Raw genomic sequence first — 13,791 nt, 5'->3', positions numbered from 1 at the left:
TAATTTTCTTACTGATATGTCAGACTTAGAACTGGTTAATTTCAAAGATAAAAGAATTCAGTAATGATGTGACTACCAACTAAAATTTTTTGACCAAAAAAATTTCTAATAGCATTTGAAACATTGGAATCGTAGATTATTAGAACTGGAATTTTGATTGTCTCTTTTGACAAATTGAGAAATGAGCCCTTAAAGAGGTGTTATGACTGGCTCAAAGACACAGCCAGCCAGTTCATGGCAGCCAATACAATAAGCCAAGTTGGCCGACTTTATGGTTCAGTTATCTTCCACTAAACCACACCAAACTCAGAAGAAGTAAAGAACCATGTGTAAAATATCTTTCATTACTGTTTATATAATTAGAGATGTTTAAAATATAATGAACGTGTAACCTTATGATAAGTAAGTAACAACATAAATTCAAATCTGGAATAAAAATTACCTTTCACTTTAATGCAGTAAAGTTTAACTCTAAGTGAATCAGAGATATGTAGGCCCTATATAAAAATATAGCAATATAAATGACATTTTAAATAAATGTTTCTGACTAGGAAAACTTTAATTTTATAAAATGTCTCATTCTTTGAACCAGTTTGCAAATACATAAATATAGTATAACAATATCCTTCAGAATCCAAACAGTTGACATAATGATTCTAGAATTCACCTGGAACAATAAACATGTAGGATAATCAAATAAAATGTATTAAAGGAAAGTATTATTAGGGTAGGGGTAAGGGAGGGGAGGAGACATGACTAATTCTACCAGATTTAAAATGTCAGTAAAAGCTACAGTACCTTAAAACTCATTGCAAAATTCAGTACCAGATTAAACAACAGATTAGATGATGTGCTGGACACTTGATAGATGGTTAGTAAGTATTTTTTGCTTATTGAATGAGCGTAATATAAATAGACTGAAAAACTTGGGGGAATTTAATATATTATAGAGGTGACATTTCAAATGGAGGACAAGCTAAGCAATTCAATAAATGGTACTGGAGCAACTAACCATCAGAAAAAATAAAGTTAGATTCTTACTTTACACCTCATACAAACATAAATTCTAGGTGGATTAAAAGCTTAAATGTATGAAAAAACTGTATAAGTATTAGAAGAAAATATTAAATGTCCACAAAATCTTTGGAATACAAATAGTTTAAGTATGACACCAAAGAAAAATTCATAAGCAGAAGATTGGTAGATTTAACTGCATAAAAATATAAAACTTCTACCCATCAAAAATATAAACTGAAAATTAAAGATAGATAAGTATCTGGAGAAGAGGGAAAAATGGATGGAACACTAGATTTTTTATATGTTGAGATATGTAATATATTTAGGAAAACAGTTGCTACAAAGTCACTTTGAATTATATCTTAAATTGGCAAATCCCTGGCATAATGTTTCAGATTCTCATTGGAAATGGTGTGTCTTGTTTTTTCACTTTTGGTATAGGGAAATTTAAAATTTGTAGTGGATGGTGACACACCTCTTATTGAAAATGGCCAAGTTGTATCCATTATAGCAGAATTGCTCTCCACCAAGACGGACATGGTTGAGAAAGCCCTTCTTTACCGGACTGTGGCTACAGGACGCGACATCATTGACAAGCAGCACACAGAACAGGAAGCTAGCTACGGCAGGGACGCCTTCGCTAAGGTGGGGTTTTAACTTATGTTCTCTGGGCCTTGTGTTGATGTCAGTCGCAGTTTTAGTGAACTTCTGTGAGGATGTGTTCAGATGTTCTGAAAGTAGGTTAAGACTTTTAAAAACCGTGATGATAGTTTTTGGCTGTCGCGGTCTCGATAAAACTCCCTGACTGTAAGTATCACTGTTCCGAAGAAAGCAAAGCCGACTGACTGGTGAGCCAACGATGCTTACTTCTCAGGGCTCCTCGCTTGCACGGGCCCCTCTCGTGGTTTTGTGCAAGTCCCCTTCGAGTCCACTGATGGAGTTCTGATCCATCCTGTTTAATGTCTATGTGCCCGTGTATGGTGATGGTTCCATAATTTATTAACCATCCTCCTTCTGAGTCATTCGCCTGGTTCTCTTTTTTTGCCCTTACAAACAATGCTGCATATCGGCTCAGTTCATCTATCACTACACACAAGTGCTTTTATTTCAGCTAGGTGGATTCCCAGGAATGAGCTTGCCAGGTCAAAGCACACACTGATTTTAAACTTTAAATTTACTGCTTTTTAAGGGGTAAATAGTAATGTCTTATCGTTACTTTAATTTTTCATTCCTAGTATATTTGAGTATCTTGTCATATAAGGTATTTAAATCTGTTCAGAGAATTGCCTGGGTATATCCTTTGTTCGAATTTCTTTGGGGCTCTTGTCTTTTCATTGTCAATTTATAAGAGCTAATAACGTTAACCCTTTGTCTAATTTCTGTGTGGCAAATGTTTTATTTTTTTAAGTCTAACATTTTCTTTTTGCTGGTTGATTAGTTTGCTATCTATTCCAATTTTTACTCTTGTAAATCTCAGGCTTGGTTTTTAGTCTAGGGTAGAATTTACATTTATCCAAGTGCAATGGAGAGTGGAAGATTTGAAGGTGGGAAAATGACATCAAGTTTAAATTTTTAAAATGATAATGCCGGCCTCAGTACAGATAATCTTATGGAGTACACAGTGAGAAGGAAGGTGGATCGGGCAAGCGTGGAAGCAAATAAACCAGTGAAAGGGATATTCCAATAATCCAGGAGAGAGACAGTGGCAGCTCAGACTAGGAAGGCAGCAGTGGCAATGGGGAGAAGAGTTGAGACAACTGTACTTAGAAAATGAAATTCACAGGACTGACTTGTCTGGGGAATGATGGAATCAAGGACATTCCTTAACACGATCTGGCTCCGACCTGCCTCTCCTGCCTCATTTTATGCCATATTCCAGCCTGCTTCCTTCACTTCAGCACATTAGTCTTCTCTCAGGCCTTACGAGTTGTCTTTATCCCTTTCTTCCTCCAGCCACAGGGCCTCTCTGCCTGTGCTGTTTCCTCTGCTGGGATTGCTCTTCTCTCTCCTCTTGCTTGTTTAACTCTTACTCATCCTGTTCTCAGCCCCCTTTCTCAGAAAAGCCTTCTCTGGCCTCTCGGAACATTGAACAGGTTAAATTCTCCTCAGATCCCATTCACCTCACATACATTTATTTATTTGCTTGCTTGTTTGCTTTATTGCGCGTGCATGTGTGTGTAGTTTTCCCCTCACCTTGCTCCCTAAGCTCCTTAGAGACTGAGACCATGTTTATATTTCCTTAGTACTGTGTCTCCAACAAACTGCACATAGGAAGTACTCAGCAAATACTTGTTGAAAGAATGAATGAATTTCTAAATTTCTCTGGCCGTTTATTCATGGTCAAAAGTAGGGTAGGGACAGTTTTGGGGGTGAGAAAATTAAGGGTCCTGACCGGACGTATATTGGAGATGGCTGTGAGTGTCGTTGGGTAGGCAGTCACGCATAGGAATCTGGAATTCAGAAGAAAGGTCTACATTGGGATAATACACTTGTGAATAGCGCTGTATTACTATTGTTTAATATTAGGTGATACAACCTAGGAGGTTTCCGAGAGTGAAGAGAAGAGGACCAGGACAGGAGGAATTCTAGATTTCAGAGGTCAGGTAGAGGAGGACCTACCAAAGGTCACCAAGAAGCAGCAGGCAGTGAAATAAAATAAATAAAAGTTAGGAAAGTGTAGTATCGTGAATCCCAGAGAGGAGAAGGTTTCTAGAAGAGAGTGGGTCACTAGGTTGAGAGGTGCTGAGTATCTGAATAAGATATCCACATAGCGGTGTAAGAAAGTGTCTCTGCAGAGGGACCCAGGGTCCTTAATGAGCTGTTTCAGTGGAGTAGTGGAAGCTAAGCAAAGACTAGACCGGATTGAAGAGTAAAGGGGAAGTGAAGAACGGAGGCATGTGTATAGATGTGTATCAGTAAAGAGCGAGTGGCTGCAGGGAGATGTTAAAGAAAGGCTTTCTAAAGATGCGATGTCAGCAGGGCATGTTCGTATCAGGATGTGTTAGTGTATGGTGCCTTTGTCTACGTGAGACTTGGCATATGTATCCTTGTGCATTGGATGTGTGTTTGACTCTCAAGGAATTTCAAACTGGCCTTCAGCTCAGATCTTTATTTAGCATTATAAATCAAGATTGATATTTTTCAATTTTATAGAGTTTTAGTGGAACATAGCTGTTAACTCGAGGGTTTCCACTTTTTATAGTTGATGAGATTAACAACAAAGTGATGAAGTGACTTATACGAGGAGTAGACAAATTATCGAGATAGGTGGGCACAGAAACAAACCTGGGCATGTTGTTGGAATACAGTACGTGGAGTGACTGATAATAATCTTAAAAGTCCAAACTACTTATTGTAGTTTTGCATCCATTGTGTTGTTTTTTGTAATAGACAATCTGTATTTCTTATTGTTCTGCTTTGGGTAATAACAACTGTCCTAAACGAGGAAGAGGAGGAGGATAGGAATTTAAAACGTAGCACAAATCTAAACTTGGGACTTGTTCCCAGTGGGCAAGAATTTACGATATTGTTTTCTGCACAGGCAATATATGAGCGCCTTTTCTGTTGGATCGTGACTTGCATCAACAACATCATTGAGGTCAAGAACTTTGACACCACAATCCATGGGAAAAACACTGTTATTGGTGTCTTGGATATCTATGGCTTTGAAATCTTTGACAACAACAGGTAAACAGGATAAGATACTTTAAAAACTGTTGTTTACATTTTGTTTGTTTAAACCTAATTTATTCCTTTTCTTGCAGCTTTGAGCAATTCTGCATCAACTACTGCAATGAGAAATTGCAGCAGCTATTTATTCAGCTGGTTCTGAAGCAAGAACAAGAGGAATACCAGCGGGAAGGGATCCCCTGGAAGCACGTGAGTGGACTTCTGTGGAAAATGTCTTCATATGTTTCACAGATTATTGATAATGTTGCATCTTATCATTTTAAGTATTTTTAAAAATCTTCTCGGGTATGTGAAACACCAAAACCTTTGCTTTCCTTTTTGGGTTTCTCTAATTTGATAGGCTTCCTTGGTGGTGCCTAGAAAATGCTGAGTTATAACCAGTAAACTTAACCTTTTCAATTTATGGCTGATACCACATAGATTTTCTGGTTCACATCTGTCTATGAAGAGTTTAGCGGTCCAATATATGGTGACAGAAGGATATGAGATTTTAGGTGGTGAGCACATAGTGCAATAAACAGATGATGTATTACAGAATTGTACACTTGAAACTTATGAAATCTTATTAGTGAATATCACCCCCAATAAATTTAATTTAAAAAAGAGTTTAACATCATTAATAAGTTATTCAGAGCAACTCTTGCCTTAAATTGGCTGAACTTTGCTTCCAGTTTTAGTTTCCTCTCCTTCCTCCTTTTCTTCCTTTTTTCTCTTATTCCTTTTTTTCTCCTTCTCTAATTGTAAACTAAATGACATTTTAGTGTCTTCAGTTAATGTTATTCCCATTCTCTGAAATCCTTGCATGAAAACAGTATATTAACTTGTCTTTCCATTTCCTTTTCTGGCTTCAGTTATCGCCTCTCTTCTCATGGCTCTTTGTGAACGTTAATATTTGTCAGTCAAACTCGTCTAGTAATATATAGCCAGAACGTCTGACTGGTCCAGGGCACAGACCCAGAGATCACAGCTCGTAAAGCACAGCTAATAAAGCATAACAACAAATATCTGCTTATGATAGAAATGAGACCTAGTAATTATTTTAAATTTGTATTTCTAAACAGTTTCGAGGACAGATTTCTGAGTTTTCATAAGTTTCAGTGTTTATAAAACTGCGTTTATCCTCTTGCCAGATAATGTAGACAATAAAAATGAAATCAATATTTTTTTTGATATTCGGTATAATAGTGAAAAAACTACTTGAAAAGCTGTATTTAAATTACTTTTATATTCCTTCTCACCTTCCTACTTTCTGTCTCCCTCTCATTCAGAAAAAGGACACAATGGTATAATTACTAACTTTCCTGACTCAAATGCATCTTTGCCTTTCATCATGCGTTAAACATTAGAATACCATAAACAATTTTGTTCACGTATATCAGTATAAATTTTAAACCAGAGTGTGCCATTACTTTATAATAGAATTACTTATAATTTTGATTTAAGGAGTGAACTCTCATAGCACATTTAAGATGTAATTAAATTCAATTAAGTTTATATGCAGCTTTCTTGGAATGGATCTGTTGTATAATATAAAACACAATTATAACTAGGCTTAGATTTTTAAAGCAAATTCAATCATAAAATCAGATGTGATTCAGAGATACTGGTCAGAAATATTCTTTAGCAATCAGAGTTTCAAATTCCACAGACATAGTTAACAAAGGGAAAAGTCAGCAATTGCAGTAGGCTATTTCACACATCCGAAAAAGGAACAAAAGCCCTAAACATGCAAAAATTCTTAGCTAAATAAACCAAGAAATATGTGTCCTAGAGGGAACAAGGCTAACTCCAAGGTAACAGTTACTGACCATATGCCAGCTCCCCGCAAATTAGAATCACTATTCTGGGCAAGTATTTCCTTTAAAAACCCCAGACTTCTGAACACTTTTTAATGGAAAATTTCAAGTATAAGTAGGAACAGAGATTATAATGTAATAAACTCAGTGTACCCATCACCCCTCAGTGCACCCATCACCCAGCTTTAACAGTATCAGTGCCAGTCTTGTGTCATTGTGCCCACCCACCCACCCCCAGATTATTTTGAAGCAAATCTCAGACTGTGATGTGATAATAATGTGATTTATTTCATCTGTAAATATTTCGGTTCATTTCTCTAAAAGATAAAGACTTTTACAAAAACTATAGCCACAAGACCATTTTCACGCCTCAGAAATTAACAGTAATTCCTTAATATCATCAAATATCCAGTGGTCACATTTCACATTTCCTCAGTTGTCTTATAGTTTTTTGCTTTGTTTTTACAGTCTATTGGAATTTGGATCCAAATAAGGTTCCTACTCTGTGATTGGTTGATAGGTCTCTCACACATTAATAGATTTTCTTTCTCCATCTCTCTCTTCTTCTTTTGTTCCTTGCAACCTTTTGTTAAAGCGAACAAGTCATTTGTTCCTCAGAGTTTCCTACAGTCTGGATTTTGCTATTTGGATTCCCAAGGTATCATCTAATATGTTTCTCTGTTTCTTGTTGTGTGTCCCTGGTTGTTAGATCTAGAATCTCAACTGGTTTCAGGATCAGTGGTTTTCTACCACTCTATTTAATAGATGGTATGTGAACTTTCATTAGGAGGCTCATACGTCTAGTTGTCTGATTGTTTCTGTTTTAAAGGCTTTTGGTGTTGTAGTTTTCAGGTCATTTTTAGCTATTGGAAACTTGACTCTCAGGCACAAAGTTACTTGATTTGGAGTGAGAATGAGAGGCCCAGAGCCCTTTGCTCTGGAGCAACCCCACCACATCTCTCTTTGTCACCTGTATACCCTAAGAAACCTGGGAGCGCTAGGTTGCTGGAAGAAACTGGTTGGAAACCTCTACTTTAAGCAATATTTGAAGCAATGTTAACTTCCGAACTAAAAGTTATTGGACTCTTCAGCAAAGATTAATCACTTTTTGTTTATACCATTTGAATTGTAGGGAACTTACTTTTTTTGTTGCTGGGACAAAAACTTAAGTCTTTTAATTCCCAAGTCTAAGATTTCAGTTATTCATTAATATAGAGTTCCTGCTTTTTTAGTATTTTAAGGATATATTTTCCAAAGATGGAAATAACTTTCTCCCTGATTAGAAATGCAATAATAAACGCCCCTAATAAAAGTAAATGTTTAGATTAAGGCTTCTCCATCTCTGAACTACTGGCATCTTGGCCCAGACAGATCTTGTTTTGAGCCTGTCCTGTGCATTGTAGGAGGTCTGGCAGCATCCCTGTCCTGTTCCCACTGGATGCCAGTAACACTCTTGTTGTCATAACTATAAAAAATGTCAGCAGATGTCCCCTGGGGGGCAAAATCACGTTCTATTGAGAAGCACTGACTTAGACAACCCAGAAAAATATAAAAAAGAAAGTAAAAGCCACCAGTTTGAGACACTCAGTCCATGGAATACAGAAGAGAACTTGGAAGACTAGGAATGGAGCTTAAAGCCACAGACAAATAACTGGCACAAGTCCTTGACTGATAATAATGATGTGATAATAAGTAGCATAGAACAGGACTACATGAGACACTTTAATAGTCTATTATGAATGCGTAGATCTTACAGAAGTTAATGGAGACGTCTCTGAGTCTAGGTACCTCCTAAATTAGATGGGACACATCAACACACAAGATTAAAATGTACAATAATAAGCTGCCCATTTCCAAATGATGTACAACTTGCTTGAGTCAGGCCACTGTGTGCTTTCTGTGAATGGTGATGTGTGTGCTGCAGGATATCAGAATAAATAGGTGTAGAACAGGATTTTTGTATAAACCTTGTCTATATCGATGTTGCTAAAAAGCCAGAAGTTATTTATAACTTTATTCAGCTCATGGAAGTAAATGAAAAGCTTATTCTTGTCTTTTATAAATACTTACATCTCAAAATTAAAATTTTTTTCATATACCCTGAAAAACATCAAAACTCTATGAGAGCCTTATATGCTTTTTGACTTTGGGGAAACTGGAAGAGATGCTCTTTTGAATAATAGTCCAGGCCCGTATAATTAAAAGTGCAAGTTTTGCATAGTACCTTAACTGTACTATCTGGGTCTTGTGGTTAATGGCAAGCAGATTGGGGGATTGAGAGTATGAAGGACTAGGGTTATTCAAGATATAGAAACAGGATTGAAACAAGAGTTAGTGATGAGAGAAACATTATCTACTTTATAACTTTTGCCTCAAACTATACTCATCTAAGACAAAGCGTTTCATGTTATAAAGTCAACAAAGAATAAAAGTATAAACCTCTGGCAGAATGTGTGCTCATTTTAGTGTTAGACCTCATTAATGTTGCTCACGTGTTTTCCATCAAGGTAGCTTTACTTACACTCCTGGTACATATAGAGGCATCGTTGTCTTACGGGTTCTGGGCTCTGTTCCATTTGGAATTGTTTCCTTTCCATGCCCTACAGATTGATTACTTCAACAATCAGATCATCGTGGACCTTGTGGAGCAGCAGCACAAAGGGATCATTGCAATCCTAGATGACGCCTGCATGAATGTCGGCAAAGTCACTGACGAAATGTTCCTTGAAGCACTTAACAGTAAATTAGGCAAACATGGTCATTTTTCCAGCCGGAAGGTAATATGTTTAATGTGAACTTTTTTTCATTTTGATCTATAAGAGTTTCTTCATTTGTTTGACAAAATTAAATGACTTTATATGTTGGGTTACAAGAGTGCCTACTCAACTAAGAAAGGCAATAAACATCCATTAAATGATTTATTGCTGTGTATAAATTCTGCCTCTTTGGGTTTATAAGGTGACAAGATTGATAAAAATCATAATATCCAGGAGAGGGAGCTCCAGACTACTCAATTTGCTAGAAACAGGAAAAATGAACAAGATTCTTTAAAAAGCATGATGTCATTTATAACCAATAGTTACAGAGTCCTTGTTCATGTGCCACAATTTTGCTCCTGCATCTGATAATTCTGACACTGAAAAATAGCTTTTGTCCTTGACTTTTTACTGTAATCCCCAGTTATAAAGTGTGGTATGTGTGCATTGCCATAGTTCTTCAGACTCTGTGACTTTCTTAAAAACAGAGAAATTCTAGCTGTAATTCTATTTGTTACCAGGAAACTCATTTACTTAAATGCATGGGTATCCTTTTAACTCTCCATTTTTCACATTCTAAAAATGTTATCAACAGATCACATTTCTGAATAATTGGTGGCAGTCGTAGTTATCAGGCCTTTGTACTGTGCCTCGCATATAGCATACCATTAATATTTGTCATCATCCCCAAGTGTTCCCTACAAATATAGGCTAGTCTAGCAACCATAAGCTAAAGGAAAAACAGGCCCCATATTCCTTCATTACCATAAAGAAAGGGGCAAACATTTCTGCTTCTCCATAATTCCATATAGATCTATGACGTACAGCCATTTTTTACCATGAATAAATCTATTCTCTAACTCTGTCACCTTTGAAATTATGTAATCTGAACAGTAAGTTTCCACAATAAACTAGATAAAGCATCAAGATGTAGATTTCTGGCTGATACTTATTTTAGGACAGTTTATTTCTGAAATATTCTCCTTTGTCTGTTAGTGAGGATTGACTTTTAGATGTACTATAAATCAGCTTTCAGATTCTACGGTTTGATCTTTGACATTAGGGTTCTGGTTAGACTGGTATTCCTTCAGTCATTCCCCATTTACAACACAAATACTTACTAAATGCCACTCATTTTCCACGTACAATCCTGGGTGCCAGGGACAGAGCAGTGAGCAAAGTTAGAAGCAACCTAAATAATTTAGAAATGATGCTTTTAGAGATGGCGTGATTACATGGGCAAATGTCCTGTCTTTGAGGGATAGATTATAAATGTCCTTTATAATCACTAGGTTTTGCAGACTCACCTAGCATTTTGCCTACCAGATGATAGACAATCGGTGTTTGTCAAATTTGAATTGAATTGGTTCCGATCATACCAAATAAATCTTATGGAATCTTGAAATTTGAATTAAAACATTCAAGGCTCCACCTCATTTAAGTAAATAACTGTAATTCTCATGTGAGAAATCACCTCATTTTGATATATTTCACCTTGGCCATTTATGTACCTGAATTAAATTTTCAACCATATATTTTGAAATGTAATCTCATTCTTAAAGTAGCAACTGTACATAGTACTTTTAAGCAGTTGCTACTGATTTGATAGGAAATATTGAGTAATTAATCTGTGAAAATGAGAGTTTTTTTCTTTCTTTCTTTTTTTTTTTTAAATGTGGGAGTCCAGGTTTCCTCAACTCTCAGACCAGTTGGCTCCTTTCTCCAGCGTCATCCCCCAGATAAGCACTAAGATGGAAAATTTCAGTGTGTTCTTTTCTGGGATTTTTGCCTAACAAAGGAAAGAAATGAAATAACCAAGCTGTTCAGTTATTTTCGTCACTATAAATCTTTCTGTTAAATAATGCTGTTATTCTGTATGTTAAGCCAGGTCTTATCATTGGCTGCTGATTACTGATTAGCTGGTTATTGGCATGTTAAATAAGAGATTTCTGGCTTGTAATAGTTATTTATTTTGGCACAAAATTGTTTCTTATGCATTAAAGTTATCATTAGGAGGCAGGCAAATGATCCAATAAACTGTAAAATCACTATTTAAAATATTATTAACATATAAAGTTAAATGATAAATACATAGCATTTTTTTTTTCTAAGTGTAAAACCCTCTGCATTCAGATCAGTTGAGACTTCACAGTATCCAAATGTAAGGATATTCAATTAGTGTAGACATCTCTTGGATCTGTTTTCCTTTAGGGGTTTTAGAAATACAAGGATTTTGTAAGAGTGGTTAATAAGAGAGAGAGAAGGAAAGAGGAATGAAATATGTTAGAGAATTTTTTGTATGTTAGACACTTTGATTTTCATAGTTCATTTAACCTTCAAAACAACTTTCTGAGATAAGTGATTATTAAAGGAAGCAGAGCAAGTAGACATTAGAGCCAAGATTTGAGCCTTGGAAGTCTGACTAATTTTCTGTAATTGTTCCCTTGGGTTAGTAGGCTGTTCTTTTAACAATTATGTTATCAGCATGGAACCCACCATCCCAGTTATGATTATTTGTTATCTAACATTACAATCTATTTGTTATCTAACATTACAATCTAAGTGGATTTCAATGCTTTACGAATTCTTAGAATCTGCCTTAGAACTTACAGGTTAACAAGTGATCCTTCACAGGAAAGATAGAGAAATCTAGGTACTACCGTAACAAGGAAAATTGCACCAGGGCTATATAAAATCTGCCTTTCTGTAAAGTATTCCTCTTCAGTGAGAAAGAACTGCAGAAGGTTGATCTTGTGTGAAACGATAGACCTGAAGTGGGGTCCCAGCTTAGCAAAAGACAGGTGAGCCAGGCTGTTGTGTACATAAGAAGCACAGATATTACATTCAGTCCCAAGAATCCTTCCCAGAGCTGTCCCTTTCTAGCTATGTGACCTCGGGCCAATTAGCTAATTTCTTTGAGCTTTAGTGTCTATGTCTGTAAAAGAGAGCTCATAATACTTACTTTAAGTATCAGTTGTGAGGATTAAATGAGATGTATGTACCTAGTGGACAGCAAGCCCTCAATATGTTCCTCCTTCAGTGGAACATGGAAGAGAAAGAAGCTGTATCAGTCAGGGTAGGCTGGGCTGTGTTCACATAGTAGCCAAGATTTAAGTGTCAGAGACAATAGAAGTCTGTTTTTCTCTCAAGGACCCAGACTTCTTCCATCCTGGCTCTTCCACTCCCCAGGCTCTATCCTACTCTGCTTCCAGCTAATGGGAGGAGAAAAGCAGTTACAAAGAAGAATCACCCTTCTTACCAGCTTTATCCTCGAACAGCCTCACCTCACTTACACTCACCTTCCATTGTCCAGAACTTGGTCATTTGGCCATATTCAACTGCAAGAATAGATGTGTGGATTTCTGGCGAGAGATCACAGCTTTGACCACATAAGCAAAATATTTAAATCAAGCACCACCACACACTGTAACTTCATTCGTAATTATATCATGATTTATAACATCTTTATCATCTGATATGCAGTTGGAATATATTTTCAGGAAAGTGAAAACGTCTGTTTTCAAAATAATCTTGATTTTTCAGCTTTGTGCCTCAGACAAAATTCTGGAGTTTGATCGAGATTTTCGAATTCGACATTACGCTGGTGATGTAATGTGAGTATCTTACTTTGGTACCTAACATGATGATTTGCATGCATCCTCACTTCAGAAAATATAACCAGGGAAAACATAAATTGTTTTCCTATTTATTTGTATTTTTCAGTCGTTTTATATGCCACTATATTTTAATCTTTTCACTTAAAAAAAGTTGGCATAGCTTCCTTCATTCCCTGCTTTTCAAACATGTATTAAGTACACACTGTGTGTCCATGCACAGTTCCTGAAATCATTGGCAGTCAGTCAGATCAGCTGATGGATAAATAAATTGTGGAAATATGTTAAGAACTGGTCTAGAACGATAGATAAAGTGAGACTTTCCTGAAGAGGCTAATAGTTTAGTGGAGAATACGCGCAGACACGTGATAAGTCATTATAATGAGGAACAGAAAGAGTTAAACTAGAGATGCAGGAGACATTGTGGAAACACTGTGGAGGAATAATTAGCCCAGAGCAAGGAGCAGAGGAAGTGATACTCAAGCTGAATTCTAAAAGTAAAAGAGGTGAACTACAATTTAGTAGCTACAAAACAGCCATGGGAATGTAGAGCACAGCATAGGGAATAGCGTCAACATTATTGTAATGGCTGTGTGTAGCGCCCCATGGGTGCTACAGTAATTGAGGGATCACTTTATAAATTCTATTAATGTCTAACCATTGTACTGTATGCCTGAAACTAATATAAAATAAATACTAAAAGATAAAATATTTTTTCTTAAAAAATAAAATAAAATAAAAGTAAGAGAGGCTTAGTCGGGGAAAGAATTAGGAAGAGAAGAGGGAGAAGAGAGGGCGTTCCAGACAGAAGAAACGGTGGGCAGACAGGCCCAGAGGTGGGAGTCAACACTGGATGTGACGAACTGAAAGTAGTGGGTAACACTGTGAGCAAAAACAAGTTTTGCCATATCATTTTCC

General features: G+C 36.5%; 1 protein-coding gene across 5 annotated transcripts in view; it reads left to right on the top strand.

The window, feature by feature from the left end:
• MYO1D (myosin ID) overlaps window positions 1-13,791 on the top strand; it is a 298,677-nt gene that overhangs the window by 88,383 nt on the left and 196,503 nt on the right. For 4 of the 5 annotated variants that reach the window (XM_023530611.1, XM_011360040.1, XM_023530614.1 and 1 more), the window contains exons 8-12: window positions 1,459-1,662; window positions 4,559-4,704; window positions 4,782-4,896; window positions 9,110-9,280; window positions 12,803-12,873. In XM_023530611.1, the coding sequence (XP_023386379.1) occupies window positions 1,459-1,662; window positions 4,559-4,704; window positions 4,782-4,896; window positions 9,110-9,280; window positions 12,803-12,873 (707 nt within the window). The remainder of the gene's footprint in view (window positions 1-1,458; window positions 1,663-4,558; window positions 4,705-4,781; window positions 4,897-9,109; window positions 9,281-12,802; window positions 12,874-13,791) is intronic. The other variant, XM_023530612.1, reaches the window with a different exon arrangement.

The sequence above is a fragment of the Pteropus vampyrus genome, unplaced genomic scaffold (genome assembly GCF_000151845.1).
Source record: "Pteropus vampyrus isolate Shadow unplaced genomic scaffold, Pvam_2.0 Scaffold50, whole genome shotgun sequence".
Lineage (NCBI taxonomy): Eukaryota > Metazoa > Chordata > Mammalia > Chiroptera > Pteropodidae > Pteropus > Pteropus vampyrus.
Note: the sequence above shows the minus strand (reverse complement) of the source record. Positions and strands in the feature narration are given on the sequence as shown.